We start from the raw sequence: 22,528 nt of genomic DNA, 5'->3' as shown, positions 1-22,528 counted from the left end.
CCTTTTTGTTTTTCCTTTCTCTTCCACCTCTTTCTTAGCTATTTTTATTTCTGAAATGAACACCAATATGTGTAAAAATAATCTTTTGCATGGTTTGTATTTGATATTGTATTATTTGATATAATTTTTTTGGCTATTAGCTATTTCCAGTTCTGGTAGCGACTATCCATATGTGTAAAAATAATTCTTTGTATGGTTTGAATTTGATATTTTATCTTGGTTATGTGACAACTTTTTGCTATTATAAATGGGAGGGTAAGGGTTAAAATGTTATTTTGATAATTGGGGATGTGTGGGATGGATATATAAACCCCTCCCTGGTATGGACTGTTGATGCTTCTGAGGAAGTGGCGGGATGCCACGAAACGCGTCAAGCGTAGGTCCTTGGGGATGTATATGTGGCTTTTACTGATGCTGAAATGAAGACTGATTTTTTTATCTTTATCCTCGTGGTGCTCTGCTATTTTTTCCGTCTTGCAATCAGAAAGATACCAAACACAAAGGGTGCCTGATTATCCAGTTCCCCAGAAACAGTCCATCCTGATTGGCGGATGGAGGATGGCCCTGTTTATTATCAGAAAGCATATGATATCCTTAACAACCAGTGTTAATTCATGAAGGCATTAACTAGAAGTCAGAGGGTATATAGCTATATTTCTGCAATCCAGACACAGGCCTACTTATCCCCACACATTCCAATGGAAATTTTGACCTTGATTGTGGTCACTTATCAAACCTTCTGATAAACCCACCATTTTTTGAGAGGAAACTTTGGGCGATGCAACATTTTCAAATTTACATTATTGCAAAAAGGAAGAGCCAAAGAGCTCAAAGAAAATCTCATTTACATGGGTTTATCCTATGGGCTAAAGCTCACCCACTGGGTTTTTAAAGCAGAAGCCAGGGAATCTGCTTAGCTATTATCCTGGCTTCCACTTTAAAAACCCAGTGGGTGAGCTTTATCCCATAGGATAAACCCATGTAAATGGGATTTTCATGGAGCTCTTTGGGATTAGTTCCCATAATTCTTCTTGTACTTAGGAATAGAAAGACATGGTTACCCATTTTGCATATGGCAGAATGTGTACTTTTCTGATTGATTTTAACTGGAGCAGGGGCAGTGAAAAGGCCCAGTTTTCAAAAAGCAAAAGGGGGCGGAGCTTCACGCTGGACAAAGGAGTAAGTAAAAACTGCCCTCAGCTGCTAGTAATTAAAAAACAAATAAATCTGCATACAGGGAGAAAGGTATGTTATTTTGGGGGCTGTTTAGAATGATTTTAGAATTAAAGGCTTACTTATGCCTCAGTCATCTCTTCTCTCAGTCTTTCCACACCCTTTTACCAGCTTTAAGGTAAGGTATATGGGCAGATTTAAGCTGCTGATTATGGTCTTTCAGACTGATTTGGCAGCTTTATCTGCTCCTCTCTGTGGACCCTCGACAGGCCTACCTGGCCAATATCTGACATCTGTCCGTCTTTAGGCCAGTCAGGCAGGTTTGATTTTTCTGTCTGATTGGGGGCTGCTTCGGCTCATTGATGAGGTCCTCGCTCCGACTGTTTCTATTCCTGTCTTTGCAGTTCAGTCTTTTGGATCATCTTTAGTAGGCATATCAGTGGTAAGGTTGCCAAACGAGCGGATCCTATAGTCCTGCTGTGACAGCTTACCTTTGTGTAAGAATTAAAACTGGCTTCCATTATTGGCCCTCCACCTGGTAGACTAGAAAAATTCCAGTCCTTGGTACCACAGAAGTTGGACAGCACTGCTATAGTGTATGGCCACCTTTATTTGCCATTTATAGGGTTAGTCTTAACCTCTGCTGCAATGCTCTCCTCATTTTCTCTTTGCCTTCCTGCTGTTTTACAACATTTTTTATTATGTTTAGATACCTTGAAAGCATATTCTGTCCCATCTGACTTTTTTTTTTAAATGCTTTCCTCTTCTTTTCCAATTAACTTCTTTACTTCTGAATTAAGCCACATAGGGTGATCCATAAAACTGCATCAATTACTTGTTATCTAACCTATCCTCCACAGAATTACTCACTGCGCTGTCCCCCCCCAACACTTATTTTTAAATCTTTTCCAACTCTCTAGCCATTCTCCCCCTGCCCAAAGCAGCTGCACCATCCTCAAGGTGCCATCCCTGGCAAAGAACATGTCCCCAATGAAAATCATCCCAGATCTCCAGAAGCCCAAAGCCCTCTTCCCCAAGCTCCCATCTCCTCACCCTCAGCTTTTCACCTTATTTTTTAAAATCGTTTTTGAGGACTACCCTCCCACCCCCCACCTCAAACTTTGTAACTTTGTTATCAGTCTCTAGAACCAGCCCCCCCCCCCCCCCAAACTTTGTCTTCTATATCTAAGTGTACCTAGACCACTCATTATTCCCCAATAATCTGTCTGCTTGTTCAACCACATGCTGGACCTTAACACCTTAACACCAGGCAAGCAACAGACAGCTCAGAATGTTGAATCTTCTGAATTTCCTGTAGTTTACCTGCTCTGTTTGTTGCCTAATGGTGGAAAATAGAAGGGGGAAGGGGGTGTTGTGACCGGTCTGTGATAAACAATGGCAGAATTGATTTAATTTATCTCTGAGATTAGGGATTTATACCCTTAGGCTAATACAAGTCTGCCCCAGCCTGATTGGGAGCAATGGGCTGAGGCAGATAATCCAGTTACCCTGGCACCTCTACGTCTCCCCGCCCCTGCATAAAACAATAGGGAATATCTGGGAGGATGCGCCAACAGGGATATAAAAAGTGCCCCAAAGAGAGCTTGGAAGTTAGTCTTCAGAGAGAGGGAAGAACTGCACATTTGATCTACATCTTCACTTCCCTTCGGCCATTATTCACTTTGAGTTTTATTTGGACTGTGCATAGCCTTTTGTGGGACTTCAGAACTGCTTTTTTTTTCTTTTTGTTGCTATCCGTAGATGGATTTGTCATTGGGTTTTACGAAATAAAAGGATAAAGTCCCGCGTAGTTTTCTCTTTAATATTCCGCTGTGCTTCTGTTATGTCATTGACGTTACAGGTGTCTTTGCAAGCTATCCACTGGCCAAACTGGAACTGATATAGATGGCAAAATTGATTTATCTTGTCTGGTCTTTTGCATGGCCTGGCAGTAAATGTTAGTATCAGTCTGGCTGTTTACATTTTCTGAACTCCTGGCTGTGAAAAACAATGTAACAAAAAACAGGTGTCCTCCAGATCTTTGAAATATGCTCGAATTTTTTGTAATTCTACATTTGTAATAAGAAATAGGATTCTAAATCTAATATAATTCATAACATGAAAATAACTGAAAACCATTTATTTTTTTCTTAGTGAAAACAAGTAATAAAAAGATGGTTATATTTTCCAAGTGTAGGTAAATATTTGCTTTAACCACTAGATGGCAGTCTTTTGCACATGATGTCTGCCTCAGGCTAGGACAGGGAATCCCAACTTTTGAGAGAGAACGTGTACTTCTTTTTGAATACTTTGTTTTTCTACAAATATTCAGAAAAATATTTTGAAATAGGTTATTTTGTGATAATTACTGGGGAGAACAAAATGCTGGAATTGCTTGTTCTTAGGTTATCTTCGTAGATTTGCCTGTTTGGGTGAGGATTTTGGGGAGGACAATGCTGTGGTGGCATGTACAAAGCAGACTGATTCTAAAGCTGGCCATACACGCACCGATATTACCAATGGTCGCATGAAAGATCATAATTGTAAGGTGTATGGTCAACTTAAGGTGAGGTTAAAGTTATCAGGCAGATACAAGATTTTTGTTCCTGTGTGGTGCATTTTTGTATTTATTTTGTTTTCCACTTCACAATCATACTTGGGCTGCCATCTTTCTCCTTGTCTCCTACACATCAATTAAAGTTGTCCTCTTCAGGTGGCTTCTGCACCACCTCAGGGGGTCCTAGCCATCTGAGACAGGCAAGCTGATGCTTCCCCGCTCGCTCCTCCCGTATGTAGCTTTCTCTTGTCAGGTGGGGGGTGCTAGTGTGCTCTCTGCACTAGAAGAGTCGAAATTCCTATTTTAAAATCAGAATTTCGTCTCTAAGTTACCAGGAGCGACTTTATGCCTCAACTCACCTCATGGCAGCAATGCCCCTGGCTTCCCAATTTGTTTGAATGGGGGAGTTCAGGCTCATTTTTTTTTTAAACTATAAAAACATGTTGACTCTTCTAGACTACAAATATAAAGCACATTATACTCAATATAGAGAATATTGAGTATAATGTGCTTTAAATTTGTAGTCTATAAGAGTCAACATGTTGGCCCAGTGGGAAGACTACAATTTAGTTGAAATGTAAGATAGTCTACACCTTTGGCGTTTGTGTTTTACTGAGCAAAACGTTGCAAGAAAAATTCACGACAGAATGAATCTGGCCCTACCTGCCCTAAGCCTTTTTAACTGTTGCTCTGTTTTCTGGTGAAAATCCCTATATTTCTTTACTCCCCCCCCCCACGCTGTCGCCAAAAATCACACACTATAAGCTTCTGACTTTAGCATGCGCAGTAGATATGAGTAATAAAATATATAATATAATATGTATATTATTAGCTACTGCTAAGTTTCAATAATCAAATAAATGATAAAAGGACACTCAGCGTGACCCCCTGTGAACTCTTTAATAATTATATCATGCTGGCAGCTGCAGATTAGGGAAAGGTGGATGGAGGACCCTTTGACCCTCCTGCCTTGAAGAGTTAGAGCACTGGGAAAGACAAGATACATAAGCCTGAACCTGGGTGTGTGGAGGCTGATCTTATGGGGGTAGCCTGATCCCTCTCGTTTTAAAGAGTTAAACTATCACAGAAGGCTGACTGACTAGCAATGTATTATCATATCTGCACTGTAAAGGTGCACTATGACAGATTGGCCAAGGGAGGAAAAAAATGGTAAATATGGCCCATTGTGCAACACAGGTAACCTAATGCAGGTAAACGAATGCCTAATGACAAAGTTCCAGCCACGTATAAAGCCAGAGTGCTTCAGTTAAGCTGGCCATAGGTGCTTATATTTGATTGGACCAAGACTAATTTTGATAAATCTGGGTATGTATGTATGGTCAAAAAACAATTTCCGTGGTATATGGATTCGAAGATGGAACGAGCTTGTTGTGCGCACCGCACACACCACCCCCCGTGGACGGGCGCTGCGCACAACAAGCTCGTTCCATTCGAATCCATATACTTGAGTATAAGCCGAGGGTTAGTTTTTCATCATATTTTTGGTGCTGAAAAACTCTGCTTATATTCTAGTATATACGGTATATGTTTTATGGAGATTTCTCACTTGTGTAGGTCCAAAAACTCCCAGCACACCCAGTACACTACCACATTTCCAAAGCACTGCTTCAGATTCCAAGGCCAAAAATTCCATTAACAGTAGCGTTATACATTTTTGCAAAGAACAGATTCTGGGGAATCCAGAATATGTAAAATGCAATGCTTTCCTAAAGTTGGTTTTTATCAAAATTTGTGAAATTTTTAAAAAAATCGCTTTAAAGCTTCCAGTCTATAGTATCTTATCTCCTACAGGTCATAAAGTAACCAATAAAACACCCTAAAGTTTTAATGCCAGGGGTCCAGTGAACAGTTTGATGCCCAATATGTTTACCTAAGTATGTGGAATGTAGGGGCCCCAATGTGAACATACCCCCATATGGTCTATCATTTCTGTCATTTCAGCTCCTGCAAAATCAACACATTTACATCATTTTATGTGGGATAAAACTAGTAAATAGTACGCTCACCCCAGAAAGCCATATATTTTTAGAAAGTACACATTCCACCGAATTCAGAATTGGCTACCGCTGTCTTTCTAGCCAGGCCGCAAAGCTTTCCTAAATTTGGCAATTTCAATGACATTTCCAAAAATCACCTTGAAACTTCCAATATGCAGCATTTTATTTTCTACAGGTCATTAGGTAGCTATATAAAACTCCCTAAATATGAACCCCAGAGGTCTACTGAACCGCCCACTGCACATAGGTTTATCAAAGCACATGGCACTTAGAGACCCCAAAATATACTTTAATAAACAAAAAATATACACCTTCATAAACACGTGGCAGTTTTATGTGGGGTTGAAGCTGCAGAAATGTAGGGTGACCCCTAAAAACCATATATTTTTGGAAAGTACATATTCTGACAAACCCAACATGGGTAAAGAGTCATTTCTACACAAAAGTACCAATCTGCAAAGCTTTCCTAAAGTTAATGGTTTTTATGACTTTTCTGAAAAATGCCTAAAATTGTTGCAATTTGCCACATTTATCTTACAACATTTCTTACATACAATGACACATCACCCTAAATATAAATGCCAGAGGTCTTCTGAACAGTTTGATGCCCAGTATGCAAAGTATGTGGTGTACAGAGGCATCCAAATGAAAATAGTGCATAGGAAGTTTCTGCAAAAAAAAAGCCCTTGTATTATGTGCCATAAGACCCCCTAACGATTCAAAATATATATGGTTTTCTGGGTTTTTCTGTAAGTACACATTCTGACAAATCCAACATGGGTAAAGAGTCCTCTCTACACCAAAGTACCAATCTGCAAAGCTTTCCCCTTCGGCTTGTGCTGAAAGGGAGCGGGGGCGGGAAAACAGAGTTTCTTCAGTCTGTGCTGTAGCGGAGATGCAGCAAGCGGGGGGGGGGGGGAGTGGTGTGACTGTGCCGGTTGGTATCTGTGCTGGAGCGGGGGCTGAAGGGGGACGCCTGCTTGTGCTGCATAGGGTCGTTTGCTCCTGCGCTGCCTACAGTCCTGGTCGTAGAGTCGTTGCAGGAGCAATGCATTATGGGAATCCTCTTTACCCAGCTCAGCGTTTTTTTTCCTGTTTGGCTTCTGAGCATCTGAACGATTTCAATTTGGGGAGACTTAAGGGCACTATTGAGACAACTGAAGGTATGCCTGCAGCTTGAGATTAACTCTTTGGTAGCCTTTCCTTCTCCTTTAAGTGGTAGCGCAGCATACACCCATATGGTTTGTGCTTACTGTGAAAGGATTATAGTATGTCATATTAAAGGAGAAAGAAAGGTAAAAACTAAGTAAGCTTTATCAGAAAGATCTATGTAAATACAGCCATAAGCACTCACAGAAATGCTGCACCGAGTTCTCTGTCAAAAGATTTCTTGTGTCTGTTTTCCTCTGCTAGGGACACACAGCTCCCTGCTCTCTCCCCTTTCCTGCTCCCCCCTCTCTCAAGAATACTAAGAACTCACTCCCCCCCCTTAGGAATGTGGATCTGAGCCAATCAGCAGGAACCTGACTCATGGCCTTACAAACTGAGCATGTACACTTGGTCTGGGTCTTGGTGCAGGAGCGAGGCATTATGGGAACTTTCTTTACAGAGCTCAGAATTTTTCTTCCTTTGACTTCTGATCATTTTAACAGGAGAAATATGGAGAGACTTAAGGGCAGGGCCGCCGCTCCCTATAAGCATAGTGCTCAATCTGCATAGGGCACCAACTCCCAGGGGGGCACCATCCCAGCTGCTCCAAAAATTTTTTTTTTTTATATATTATAACATACCCCCCAACACTGTCCTGCCGGTTTTTATAGCGCATCCCGCTGTCCCGGATAGTTCAATCAATCTATGTGGGCTATTGGGCGCACTTACTATGGGGGCATTGTCTATGGGGGCAATTGGGGGCACTGTGTGTGGGGCCCCTATAGTAGGTGTGTTTTTTTATTTTATTTTTACTTCCGTAATATTTGGGGGAGGGGGCACAAGTAAATTTCTGCTTAGGGCACCCATTTGGCCAGCAGCGGCCCTGCTTAAAGGAATAGTAACACCAAAAAATGAAAGAGCTTTAAAGTAATAAAAATATAATGCACTGTTGCCCTGCACTGGTAAAACTGGTGTGTTTGCTACAGTAACACTACTATAATTTATATAATAAGCTGCTGTGGAGGCAGCCATTCAAGCTGGAAAAAAGGAGAAAAGGCACAGGTTACATAGCAGATAACAGATAAGTTCTGTAGAATACAGTGGTGTTTTATCTGTTATCTGCTATGTGCCTGTGCCTTTTCTCCTTTGAATGGCTGCCTCCATGGCTACATAGCAGCTTATTTATATAAATGATAGTAGACTTTCTGAAGTAAACACACAACTTTTACCAGTGCAGGGCAGCAGCACATTATATTTTAGTTACTTTTATACACTTTCATTTTTTGGTGTTACTGTTCCTTTAAGGGCACTATTGAGAGAACTGAAGGTATGCCTGCAGCTTGAGATTAACTCTTTATTAGCCTTTCATTCTCTTTTAAGACCATACCCTTAAATCTATATACCTACTCCTCCCCTATGGGTAGCACAGCAACCCCCAGCACATAATGACACACCTTAGGGACCATTTAATGGCTATATCCAACTGCTAAGAAACTCCCAGAACCAACTCCTGCCAGGTTCACCTCCCACAGACTGCATAGGGCAGGCAGAGTATGGCACACACAGTGTGCATTACTAACGGAGGCCCTGAGCCTGGATTGGGCCAGCCCACCCCGATAGAGAAAAGGATGGGTAAAACAAGGCAGAAGTAGGAAAAATTTAATATGGTGAATGGGAGAGTGAAAAGATTTGGAGAAACAGGAAGTATGTAGAGAAAACCAAAGAAGTGAAGACAAAGTATATAATGGACAAAGTTTGAGAGAAGAAAAGTAGGATAAGTACATAAGAGCTGAAATGCTGGAAGAAGAAAAGACATAGTGAAAGAAAGCTGGACGGAAAAATGTCAAAGTAGAAATCAGAAAACCGCAAAAACAACAAGAGAAAGTGAGCAGAATTTTGCACTTGTGCATTTTTTCTATATCAGCCCTAGGTTACAAGTCAGCAGTGGTGCAGCAGTATAAGTGTACATTTTTATCGTCTGCAGTTTGTTTCTTGTCTTAGGACATTGGCTGATGAAATTTGTTATACTTCACTCTATTTATCCGGAGGCTCCCAGGCGTTCCTATTCACTTATACACTTATGTAGTGGTGAACTATAAACTTAAGCTTAGACTTGGTGGTTTCTTATAACAAGCTAAAACGCTCACCAGATTAGACTGCAGGTCCAGGTGCTTATGCCCCGAACCTCTCGCTCTGTAAATATTCAATCTTCATTTTAATGCAGTTAAAATACCACACACAATTGTGAACAGTTAGATATGCACTCACCACTTCCTCTCAGTTGCCTGGGTGCGATGCCCCAGACCCGCAGCAAGGGAAAACACAACCTCACATCAGGTGTAAGAACAGGACCGGCATGCACTCAGCGGACTTCAGGACAGCGGTTGTAAAACTTCAAAAGGCTTTATTCAAAGATCAAGACCTATGATGAAATTTGTTGCCCATGGAAAATTTGCACTACATGTGAGCAACAGATCTTCTGAAAATACCATTCCCTTCACTAACATTCATATTGCAGCATATAAAACACCTTACTTGTGGCAATTCAGCATAATTGCCGAAAACTGTATAACAAGGAAGAGGTATTTTTGTGAGATTTGTCGCCAATGTAGTGAAGAGTTCACCCAGTCTCCTCTTGTTGGTTAAGCAGTGCCCCTGGCCACCAATATGTGTTCTGGTTTTTAACAATTAGGCCTCTGATAATTTTGCTGTAAGGGGCCCTGTGATTTTTGATGGCAGCCCCTCTGTGTATGCTTAGGGTTGAACTTGAGAATTGTGTATCTTTTAACCACAAGTAATAAGTAACTATGTAGTGTGTTTTAATATGCGAGTGACCACTTCTCTGAGGTAATTTTCAAACAGCTTGATAATCAGACTAATGTTTTATCATGGGATATTTTGGAATGTTTTCTTTGATTTCCAGCTCTGAGGCAGAGCAAAACACTGAATAACATTCAGGTCAACGAAGAGCCAATCTCTAGGACTTTCACAGTGCAGTGAAAATTGCTTGAGAAATAAAAAAAAAAAAATTGTGCTGGTAGCAACTTTGATAAATGCACCTAATGCATTGTTTTTAAACAAATCCTTTTCCGAGCTAAGTATCACTAACATGCAAACACCCTTGTTTACAAGAAAAGCCTATAACCATATATTTTTTAAGTCTGTAAATCATTGCTATAGGGTTGATTCAGTAAGGTGCGTTAAAAAGAGCGCTATTTATAGCATGCATTAAAAATTTTATCGCGTCCTAACGCACAATTCACTAAAAGGCGTTAATTTTGACGTGATGCTGTTTGCGTTATTTAAGTCGCGAAGACTATTTACGTGCGGTATTTGACACAACGCACGCTAATTAACGCATCGCTAACAAACTGTCGCCACGTGTGAAAAAACGCACGCCATATTAGCCGTACATGCCATTGCTTTCGGAAAACTGTTCTGAAAATGACCTGTTCTGCAAACTGGAAGGTACATCACTCTAGGGCCAACACATACTTGAATAAATCACACTGCAAAGTCCGTATCGTGTTGCCAAAAGCTCATGAACTGTACTTTTCTATAATTACTGCCTGCCCCTAGTGTTAATTTTCGCACAGACTAATGCGATATTTAGCGTGTCCAAGTGTTTGTGAATCTTGCGTTAGTATTATTTCTGCGTGAGAATTAATGCAATGCTTTAAAATTAACACATTCGGTTGCGTGCTATTTAATGCACGCTGTATGCAGCTTTATGCATGCGATAATACTTTAGCGAATCGCGCGTTTTTTTTGGTCAATTTTAACGCAAATAAGCATGCGATAACGCTTATCGACCTTTAGTGAATCAACCCTTATGTTTCTGTATGAAGACTTGATTAAATATTCAAGCATTTGTGCTTGAACAATAAATCCTAATGATTTTTGGTTGCAGTTGGAAGCAGTTCTGTTGTGCTGTCTGCAGGTCTGCCATTATGAAAGAGCCCTGCAGGAAATGAGTGCGGTAAGAAGTAAAAGGTGGCCTTACCTTGGCCTAAGGGCTGATTGAATGCATTTGGCGTCCATCCCACTGTTTAGTGTTTTCTATGCATTACAGCATGAAGATGCCATTGGCAGTTTACATTACTAGACATGACAGATCACCTCTAATTGTGTAGTGGTCTATCTGTTAGAATAATTCTCCCCTTCCCCCGCTCAGCATACATGGTTGGCTTAAAGCTCACTGCCCAAAATGGCTGACTGAAACTCGCTCTGTAGGGCCATCTTAGGGCTATATGTTGGTAAAACATATAAGTATTAAATCCCTTAGCTGATGTTTTACTAAGAATCCATTTTTAGTGCTTGTCACAAGTGCTTACCGTTAGGGTGGGAGATTGAGATAAGACTCCCTCGTTCCCTGATGTCTCTTCATATCTGGTTTGAATGGAAGGCTAAAAGTAGACAGGCTCCTTTGGAGTACTTGGTTTTTGGACAGCATATATAGTATGATGGTTAAGGCACACCATTAATGTACATGATCAGCTCTCCTTATGACTTCACATATAGAAGTTCATTGATATAGAAATATTTGCCTGCTACCTATACATTTTAAAACCTTTCTGTCCAGCATAACAAAATCTAGACAGCAGTAGTCTATTTCGCACAGTGAGCACCAACCATTTGGGTTTTTGCTGCTCTTCCACCCATTAATGAGGGTATGGTCTTAAAAGCTCTTGTGATAACATGGATGTGGTTTGTAAGTGGGTGCAGTTTAAAAAAAAAAGAAAAAAAAAAAAAAGGGGGGGGGGGAGTGGTCAAAACTGGCTTTCATTATCAGCCCACCACCATGTAGGCCCTCTGTACCACAGAAGTTGGACAGCACTGATCTAGAGGATCTTGACCCAGATGGGCGCTGATGTTTCTCCACTGACAAAGGACCCCACCACATGTGCCATTAGTCTTAATTGTTAAAGGAAGACGTTTGAGGATAATACACGTTTCTCCATTAATTGGCTGATATAAGCTGATGCTCTTATGTGCTTGAGCATAGTTGCTCATATGAGATGAGAAGTACTTTAAAATAGGAGTGTTTCATGTTGGGATAAAAAATTGTTTTTTGGTATAGACAAAATGGAAAGATCTATTTTCTTAAGACAAACATCATGTTTACTGTTTGTAATCCTTGTATGATCCACAGTACTGCTTCTGTCATAAGTTAATGTTTAAATACCTGATGCAATCAATGTTTGCAGCATTCTGCAAATGATTAAATATATTCAGGGTCAGTAAAAACACCAGTGTGTTCTTTTTCCTCCCCCTTCCCTTTCAGTTTAACCCGTTTAAGTAACAAATTGGTAGGTTTATCCACATACAGTATTTTCTGTGCAGTGGTTTCAGAGGGGGCGTGAAACCCCTCCAGGGATACTGGTTTTGATCCTTCTTTTAAAGCTGCTAAGTTCTCTAACCCAGAAGTCCCTTATTACAATTTATGTTGATAAAAGCACATAGTCTGAACTGAGGCATATTTAGGTTGGAGAAACCAATTATAGGTTGAAAACCAATTATAAAATATATACTAGCTGTAGAGAAATGTAACTCCTCCTCTCAAATCAAACTCCCAGTACAACCCCTTTTGTGCATCCTGTTTGCAAAATGACTGGTGATATCTTGTGAATTTCAGCTGTGCAAGCTCAGTGTAAGCAATTGCCTTACCTGATACCAAAATGCAGAGTAACTGTGCATATTGGGTATCTAGTTCTATAGTAAAAAAAAAAAGAAACCTCATATTTATTATTAATTATCTTGGTACCTCATGATTGCGGCAGATAAAATGCAAGCGTAGATGCATATACATAAACTCTATAACTTTAGAAAAGCTTTTTACTTTGGAGTAGGAAGACATTCACTGCCATCATTTGTCTTTAAATCTAATGTATGCTGATTGCTGTATTGACACTTTAAAATCTGGTAGTTTACTGGTGCTTTTGGATCTATACAAGTTAGCAATCTTAATCAAAACTACACTTATTAGGTATTCACATACTTGGGAGACACGGGGCTTATCAAATTAATTGATTTCTTGGATAAAATTAAATGTTTCTGATATGTTTCTTTTAATACGACAGAAGTTACAGAAGTAAGTTACATTTCCTTTATATTTATAAAGCTTAAATTGTTCTAGGGAAAAAATGCTCTCCTAGGTATACTAAAAGTTTCCACTAGGAAGTTGGTCTAGCACAAAATACTAGACTAGCACAAAATACTAAAAAATAGGTGGCACGCTTAATGCAAATAAATGGTAATGATTTTTATTTGTTGGTGATTTTATCTTGGTACAAGGTATGTAACCTGTTATTCAGAATGCTCGGGACCTAGGGTTTTCCAGATTAGGGATCTTTCTGTAATTTGGATCTCCATATTTTGTCTACTAAAAATCACTGGAGGAAAATCATTAACTAAACCCAATAGAGTATTGTGCTTCAAATAAGGATTAATTTTTGCTTAGTTACCATCAAGTATAAGGTAGTGTTTTATTATTATTATTACAGAGAAAATGGGCATTTTTAAAAATTAGATTAATTTGCTTATAATGGTGTCTATGAAAGATTATCTTCCTGTAGTTTGGAACTTTCTGGATAATGGGTTTCCTGATAACTGATCCCATACATGTACCTAATGACAGGGGAGAGAGGCCCATTTTGGCAATCTGAATTCTGACAAATGCCAGAATTTCATTTAGTCTGGACCTAAAGGAAGCTGCAGTAAATTGCAGTTGTAGTTTGGAGTAGAAAGACATTTAACTATTTTGGATTTGTTTATGTATTTTCAAAAAATATATTTGGTCTCCTTTGAATAATATACTATAGATTGCAACTTTAGGTAGCCTCTATGCACATTATCCGCTTACACAAGGCTTTATTTGGTAGTAAATCTTGTTTTTATTCAACCAAAACTTGCCACCAATTCAGGATTTCAAAAATAACTACCTGGCTTGGGGGCACTGAGAGCAACATCCAAGGAGTTGGTGAGCAACATATTGCTCATGGGTCACTGTTCTATGTTATGTGGCACTTAAAGGAGAAGGAAAGGCTAGTAAAGCGTTAATCTCAAGATGCAGGCATACCTTCAGTTGTCTCAATAGTGCCCTTAATTTCACCCATATTTCACCTGTTCAGAAGATCAGAAGCCAAACAGGAAGAAAAAACGCTGAGCTGTGTAAAGAAAGTTCCCATAATGCCTCACTCCTGCACAGACATGCAGACCAAACTGAACATGCTCAGTTAGTAAGACTGAGTCGGCTTCCTGCTGATTGGCTCAGATCCACATTCCTAAGGGGGGGGGGGCGTGAGTCCTTAGCATTCTTGAGGGAGGGGGGAGCAGGAAAGAGCAGAGAACAGTGCTTATGGCTGTATTTACATAGACCTTTCTGATAAAGCTTACTTAGTTTTTGCCTTTCTTTGTCCTTTAAAGGTTTAAAAGCTTTACCAAACACAGTTGCGTTTCCATTAGGTACCAACATAAAACATACTAGAAGTCAGGACTTCTCCAATGGTTTAATGCCTAGTATGCGTAGGATTACCTAAGTATCTGGCAATTTAAAATTGGAAATATAAATTGGCACACCGTTCACATCGGCTATTGCAACATAAATACAGTTAATGCATTTTATGTGGGCAAAAGCTGGAGGCATTTTGCAATAGTTAGCTTTTCATACATATACCAATAAAAGAGAACAACACAGTATTTTTTCCAAAGTAGAGTACATGATAAGCAGAAATCATAAACCTTGTAATTCAGAGAAATAACACTCTAAGGCCAGGGGGGCACAGTGTTTAGCAGCTTGTTAGCATTCACACTGGGGATTATGGAGTTGAAAGTCAAAGTATGCGTTCTTGCTCTGGCACTCACAGACCTATAAAGTGACTTTAAGCACAATTGCAGATACAGGGTCAAAGGCAGCAGATGCATTTTCTAGCTACAAGGTTTAGTGTCTCTTGTTTTACAAGCCCATGTAAATGGGACTTTTCTAAGAGCCTAAAGGAATTTGTTCCCAGAATCCCTTTTTGACTTATTTGCATATGTATGAGGCGGTCTCCTCAACCCTTTTAGCTTATTTGTGAATCCCCACTCCTGGCTCTACCTAAGATGATCAGAAAACCCTGCACTACACTGATGAGCCCCAAGAAGGGCGAAACCGGTCTGTAGTTGGGAATCTGATCAGCTATTATCCTGGCTTTTTCATTGAAAACCCAGTGGGTAAGCATTAGTCTATAGCAGTTCTGTCCAACTGGCGGCCCGCGGGCCGCTGCTTTGATGGTTTACCCTTGTGTAAGCTTTAAATGGTATCAGTACTGAGATTAATTGGCCCCCTGCATGGTTCTCACCTCAGATTCAGCCTGTAATCCCCCAGTATTGTTTAAAAATGTAATCCCCTGTGTTGGTCACACTTTTTAATACCTGCATTGTTCAGCCCCTGCAGTGTTCATACCTCCAGGCTCAGGCTGTAATCACCCCCATTGTTCACCCATTCACACCTCAGACATAGTGTAGGTAGCTATGTAGGTACTGCCTGGACTATGCTGCTGTGTGTATGGCACACACAGGGAGCATAGGGTAGGCAGAGTATGGCACACACAGGCAGGGTAGGGCAGGCAAGGTATGGCACACACAGGCAGGGTAGGGCAGGCAAGGTATGGCACACACAGGCAGCATAGGGCAGGGAGGGTATGGTACACACAGCTGCCTGTGTGCCATGCTCTGCCTGCCCTACCCTGCCTGTGTGTACCATACCCTCCCTGCCCTATGCTGCCTGTGTGTGCCATACCTTGCCTGCCCTACCCTGCCTGTGTGTGCCATACTCTGCCTGCCCTTAGCTACCTGTGTGCCATGCTCTGCCTGCCCTACCCTGCCTAAGGGCAGGCAGTATGGCACACACAGACAGCATAGGACAGGCAGAGTGCTGCCTGTGTGTGCCATACTCTGCTTGCCCTATGCTGCTTGTGGGAGGTGAACCTGGCAGGGGTTTGCTGTGGGAGTTTGTTAGCAGTTGGAAATAGCCATTTATTGGTCCCTAAGGTGTGTAATTATGTACTGGGGGTTGCTGTGCTATCCACAGGGGAGGAGAAGGCATATGGATTTAAGGGTATATCTTAATATGGCATAATATAATTCTTTCACATATGAATGACGGTTGATATCCCCACAGTAAGGACCAAGCATTTGGGTTTTTGCTGCACTGCCACCATTGTGATAAAATGGGTGTGGTTTGAAGTGGGTGTGGTTTCAAAAAGGGTAGTGGTCAAAATTTGCTTCCATTAGCATCCCTCCACCATGTATGTTAGAGAAATTCCAGCCCTCGGCACCGCAGAAGTTGGACAGCACTGGTCTATAGGATAAACCCATGTAAATGGGACAAGCCCATCTAAATGGGACTTTTCTTAGAGCCTAAAGGAATTTGTTCCCAGAATCCCTTTTTGACTTGTTTTCTACCCACAAACAGGTTTAGTTTGGGTTGCTTGAGTAGTGGTCCCATGGTAGTTTTAATTTTTTCACAAATCTTGTGTGTAGGCATTTTACCAGGCACTGCCATAGTAATAGTATTGACTAAATAGTACAACTGCATTTTTTACACATCCCATCATTAGAGCTGTGCAAAAGAGCAGACGGTGTGACTCATCTATATTACCGACTCCACTATATATCTTTATGGCTCACTTATTGCACAATATAGGCGCAGAATGCATGTGTGCGTATGTATATATGAGTTTCTGTAAAAGATGATTTTAGTTTTGAATAAAACCAGTTTCCTATACTGTAGACTAGAAAACTTATGTCCGAGATCTGACAGTGATGTGCAGTATTTGTGCCTACGATTGTAAATGATTGTAGTGAAGTTATATTACTTGTTCGGATTGTGATATGGCATATCTCTGTTTCAAACGTTAGGTGGTACAGATTAACATGCTAAAAATCGGTCTACTATCTTGTCCAGGAATGCCCAGTCATTAGCGCAATAACGTTATCGCTTGTTGACACTCTCCACACTGTGCGAGGTGGAGACCGTATCAAAGGCTTTGAAGAAAGTCACTTAATTGGTCCCACCTAGGTGATTAAAGAGAACCTGTCAGTTTTCAGTTTACAATATGAATTTATTTAGAGTGTTAACTGTAATGACATACCAAAAAAAAGACCAGAAGCAGCAGTTTTAAAACTGTGCTTGAGCCACCGACTTTCTGAAAAGCCGTAGGGCAAAGTGCAAAGGGAAAAAAATAGCTGAACTCTCACGAGATTACGTCTCAACCATTTGAATGTGCAGAAGAATGGAGAACAGAGAATGTGGAAGAGAGGTTTTTTTTCTTTATTCGAGCAGGACTGTTTAATGTTTACTGTGCTTCAGCCAGCGCTGCACAAACACTGCATCCTCCTCTTTACAAACGGAGGAGTTTTAGTGATACTGCGTGAGGCACCGTTCCCCTCCCTGTGCCAGTGGCCAGAGGAGTTTTGCTGAGTCCGTGTAATGCTCCGTTTCCCTCTACAGCTCTCCTCGCTGTGCCTGTGACCGGAGGAGTTCCCCCTGCAGCTGCCCCCCCCCCCCCTTCGCTTGTGAACAGAGCAGTTTCAATTATATGAGTAAGACTCTGTTCCCCAGCTGCATTCTCCATCCAGTGCCTTCCAAATTACACGTTAGGAAGGCACAGGGAGGGGGATGCAGCTGGGGAATAGAGCCTTATGCAGTTTAATTGAAACTCCTCCATTCACAGACACGTGGGGGGGGGGGGGTGAATCCTGCGGTTACAGGCACAGTCAGGAGGGCTGCAGAGGGGAACAGAGCATTACACAGACTCTGCAAAACTCCTCTGATCACAGGCACAGGGAAGGGGGCTGCAGGGGGAACGGTGCCTCACGCGGTATCACTGAAACTCCTCTGTTTGTAAAGAGGAGGATGCAGTTTTCAGATAACAATAGGAATGTCTTTAGAGTGTTAAGTGTAATGACATACTATAACTTTTTTTTTTTTTTTTTAACAATAACCAGAAGCAGTAGTTTTAAAACTGTGCACGACCCACCGACTTTCTGAGTGCAAAGCCCCACGTCTCAACTGTTTGTATGTGCAGGAGTAGAACAGAGAACATGGAAGAGACTTTTTTCCCCCCCCCATTATTAGAGAAGGATTCCAAGTTTACTGTGCTTCAGACAGCGCTGCACAATCCCTGACAGGTTCTCTTTAAAGCCAATCGTGACTCTGAGGGGGAGGAGTTTCCGGTTCCTGGAGGAATGTGATACATTCTAGGTTGCCAGCGACCACGCTGTTTGAGAAGATCTGGTCTCTGTGTAAGAGAAGCGGCTGGTCTGTACTCGCCACATTGAGCAGTCCTAAGCGCCAAATTTATGACAGTATGTCAGCTTTAAGGTAACAAACAGTCTTATGCATTGCTGTCACTTCATGCTCGCTGATCTTTGCAACGTTTTGTAAAATTTTCCTTGATTCAACATTGCAGATTGTGGGTATTAAAGCGTAGAATATGTTATAATGCCATATTACAATTTTGAGGAACTTGGAAGTAGTTAGCATTGTATGGTATTGTGAGTGAATGTATTTTATAAGCCTCAGGCATGCTGATTTTAGTACTGCAATTTCTAAGTTTTTTTTTTTTTTTTTTTTCTAGCATACCAATGCTTAGCATAGGAGAAAACAAACATGCACTTTCTGTCCATATACATACTGTGTTGTTTACTTTAAATTAACAACACCGCTAGGGATACATGTCAGGTAACGGGTATTTGTCAGTTTCTCCCTTTGTTACTGTTGAGGAATGGTCAGTAAGTCTTAATCTGGGTTCTGGTTTCACCAGGCATGCATTGCAAGCACACCTGTTCTATTGCAACTATTCTTGGAGTGACTGATGTCTGAGAAACATGTACTTCTTGCACTTGTATAAAATGTAAATTGTATCTTTTGAGACTAGCTTGGTGCTTATCACTTGGCAATTTTATAAGCCATGGTTGTAGTGACATTATTTTAAAGCCATTGTAATGTACTTTTTTTTTTTTTTCTAACCGACTAATAAAATTTAACGTGATCAGAATGTGTACAGTTGTAAGTGCATATTTTTGTAGCAGTGCATGATATAAAAAGGATATCCACCATGTATTTTTAATTTTTTTTTATTTATACTGCCGGTTCTTTAAACAAACAAAATCTGTGTGGAGGATCTATTAGGCAATAATATTCTTACCGATAAGCTTGAATAATATGCCTGATTTGACAGTACTTAAATCTAATAACCTTCCCATCCCATAAGGCAAGACCAGAACTGACAGATATAGAACAAATTTGGGCACAAAACAAGGCCCATAGAAGAGCAATTTCCTTTCTCTATTAACAGATCCTAGATCTCAGACTGCATCCCTCTTTATACCCAAGAGAAATGGGAAAAGATCTAGACACTAGCATATATTAAACACTCTGGTCCAAAATTATACAACTGATGCTCCTCCTGCCATTGTGCTAATATACAAGAACTCTGCTACTAGCTAATTGCTTAATGGTACAAATACCCTACAAAACGTAACAAAATATATAGTGCAGTTTCACCAAACTTCTGGAGCTGTGGGTAGCCTCCCTGTACCCTTACGCACACACATTTTGAAGTTGCTTAGTTTTAACGCCCTTTTGCTCTGTACTATGTGATACTTTGATACCGCTATTTTGTTCAAAGCCTATAGAAACTCTCTCCAGTAATGTTGGACACCACCAAAGCACTCATCCCGTTTAAATGGAGAAACTCCCATTGCTACAGTCTTGAGCATCCCCCACGTTCCATACCATATGGCTTGTTCAGACAGGATTTCCATATCTTCCTCCTCATGTCCCTCATCCCCCTACCGAGTATGAAGTTCTCTATACATTTTATTTTTCTATGAGTCTCTATTATGTTCTATCCCTTTCTTTTTAACACCGTTTTCATAATATCTACTATTATTTGGTTTATTGTCCGCTGACACACTATATAACGGTTCCTTACATGTCTGGAATTGAAAGAGACTTGCACACTATACTGAAGGGAGAAAAAAAAATCATGGTTTTATTTTTGTTTTGTTTTTTAATTTTAAGCACGTGAGGAGAATCTGTGTGCAAAATTCATGTATATGGTATGTGTGTTCAGCTGGACTTTTTGTAATTGCACTAAAACTTAAATAAGATAATTAAAAAAAAAAAAATTCTGCAATACAGTACTAGACTAGCTGTTTTGTCAGCACACTTAACTGAGGTTAATGTTCAGCACTCAGTTTAATTAACTAATATTGCTTTTAATTTTACCATGTACAGAAACTGGTCTGCATTTTTTAATAAGTTCACTTTGTCACCTGCTCTGCAAAAGTGATCTTAAACTGTTCCTTTTTTCCGTAACTTTTGGGTACAGTTTCCCAAATACCCAAAAAGGGATTTAAAGCATTATTTTTTACTTTCCACTCCTGGATAGCAAGCAGTCAGGAGAGCCTGTTTCTACATAGTACAACCTGGTGCTGTCGGTAAGTGTCAAGCAATCTGCAATAGCGACCTTATTATCATTGGCGATAAATATTACTTGTGATTTCTCATAGCAACCAATCAGCACTTACTTTTGATCAGTCACCTACAAGTTAGAAAATAAAAGCAAAGATCTGGTTAGTTTCTATAGGCAATATGACAGATGACCTATTTCTTCAATGCTAGTAAACGTTCTACTTATTAAGGCTCATCCTTGTCTCTATGAGACCAGCCCAGTCGTGTCACATTGTTCTTCCTTAGGGTAAAGACACACAGCTACAAGTAGCAGCTACTTGTCACAGCTACAGAAATAGACAATGCTGATCGTTTACTGATAATTTCCTCTGTGTTTTTCCAGAGGCAATTCTCTGTATTGTCTTTGGCAGGGTATTTTCTGGTGTTTAGGAGCTGTGACAAGTAGCTGCTACTAAGTAGCTCTGTGTCTCTTCTCCCTTAGAGTTGTTAGTGGGGCTGCAGCTTTTTCCTAAAGCGTAAAGTTCTATACTGTCCAGAGGCAGTTATGGGGCTGCTGCCGCCCAAGGCCTGAATGCTTCATAAGTAAAAGAATACAATGATTAAAAACTGTATGGCAATACAAATACCAGAAGTATGCAAATCTGTACTATTTTCAGCTTTGTCTCTATATACAAATCCCACCAATGATGCGTTTTTTGTTGTGTTTTTTTTTTTTAAAGTTCTAAACCCTCTTGCAGTGAAGGGTTTGAAGAAAAGTAAAGAAAGCAATAACAGAAAAGAGAATCCGAGATGGTCGCAGAGAAAGGGACAGAAAAATAGATTTCACAATATATAGGTAGGGGAGAGAAGATTTAGAGATGGTTTATAACAGGGAGAGGTGACAGAAAAATGTACTAGGAAATTGTTATAGAAAAAAAACCCTCGTAGGTAGGCAGTGAAGAAATGGTCTGCCCTTACTAAAGTAAACACCAAACCCCAGGTGTGCCTCCTTGGGCCAACAGCCATGAAAACAGTTAAATGAAAAAATGAGGATGCCACAAGAAAAATTAGAAATTAATCTAACAAATGCTGAAAAGCATTTCCAATTTATTAAAATAAGAAGTCTGTTATATATGTGGAATGCTTTTATCAGTACTTGTATCGGAACCCTTATCCGGAAACCCATTATTCAGAAAATTCTGAATTACGTAATCGCCATCTCCCGTAGACTACATTATAAGCAAATAATTTTCAACATGATTTCCTTTTTCTCTGTAATAATAAAACTGTACCTTGTACTAAGATACACTGCTCAAAAAAATAAAGGGAACACTCCAACACAATGTAACTCCAAGTCAATCGCACTTCTGTAAAATCAAACTGTCCACTTAGGTAGCAACACTGATTGACAATCAATTTCACATGCTGTTGTGCAAATGGAATAGACTACAGGTGGAAATTATAGGAAATTAGCAATTCCCAATAAAGGAGTGGTTCTGCAGGTGGTAACCACAGACCACTTCTCAGTTCCTATGCTTTCTGGCTGATGTTTTGGTCACTTTTGAATGCTGGCAGTGCTTTCACTCTAGTGGTAGCATGAGACAGAGTCTACAACCCTCACAAATGGCTCAGGTAGTGCAGCCCATCCGGGATGGCATATCAATGCGAGCTGTGGCAAGAAGATTTGCTGTGTCTGTCAGCGTAGTGTCCAGAGCATGGAGGCACTACTAGGAGACAGGCCAGTACATCAGGAGATGTGGAGGAGGCCATAGGAGGGCAACAACCCAGCAGCAGGACCACTACCTCTGCCTTTCTGCAAGGAGGAACAGGAGGAGCACTGCCAGAGCCCTGCAAAATGACCTCCAGCGGGCCCCAAATGTGCATGTGTCTGCTCAAACGGTCAGAAACAGACTCCGTGAGGATGGTATGAGGGCCTGACATCCACAGGTGGGGGCTGTGCTTACAGCACAACACCATGTAGGACATTTGGCATTTGCCAGAGAACACCAAGATTGGCAAATTCGCCACTGCCACCCTGTGCTCACACTGACCATGTGTCAGACGTGACAGAGTCTGGAGATGCCGTGGAGAACGTTCTGCTGCCTGCCACATCCTCCAGCATGATGGTTTTGGTGTTGGGTCAGTAATGGTGTGGGGTGGCATTTCTTTGGGGGCCTCACAGCCCTCCAT

The 22,528-nt window shown here is 40.7% G+C and overlaps 1 protein-coding gene across 2 annotated transcripts in view; it reads left to right on the top strand.

The window, feature by feature from the left end:
* adk (adenosine kinase) overlaps positions 1 to 22,528 on the top strand; it is a 97,021-nt gene that overhangs the window by 11,867 nt on the left and 62,626 nt on the right. The window contains exon 1 of one of the 2 annotated variants that reach the window (XM_018095394.2): positions 17,973 to 18,262. Coding sequence (XP_017950883.1) covers positions 18,249 to 18,262 — 14 coding nt within the window. The 5' untranslated portion in view covers positions 17,973 to 18,248. 2 annotated transcript variants of the gene reach the window in all.

This window comes from Xenopus tropicalis, chromosome 7, assembly GCF_000004195.4.
Source record: "Xenopus tropicalis strain Nigerian chromosome 7, UCB_Xtro_10.0, whole genome shotgun sequence".
NCBI classification, from domain to species: domain Eukaryota; kingdom Metazoa; phylum Chordata; class Amphibia; order Anura; family Pipidae; genus Xenopus; species Xenopus tropicalis.
Note: the sequence above shows the minus strand (reverse complement) of the source record. Positions and strands in the feature narration are given on the sequence as shown.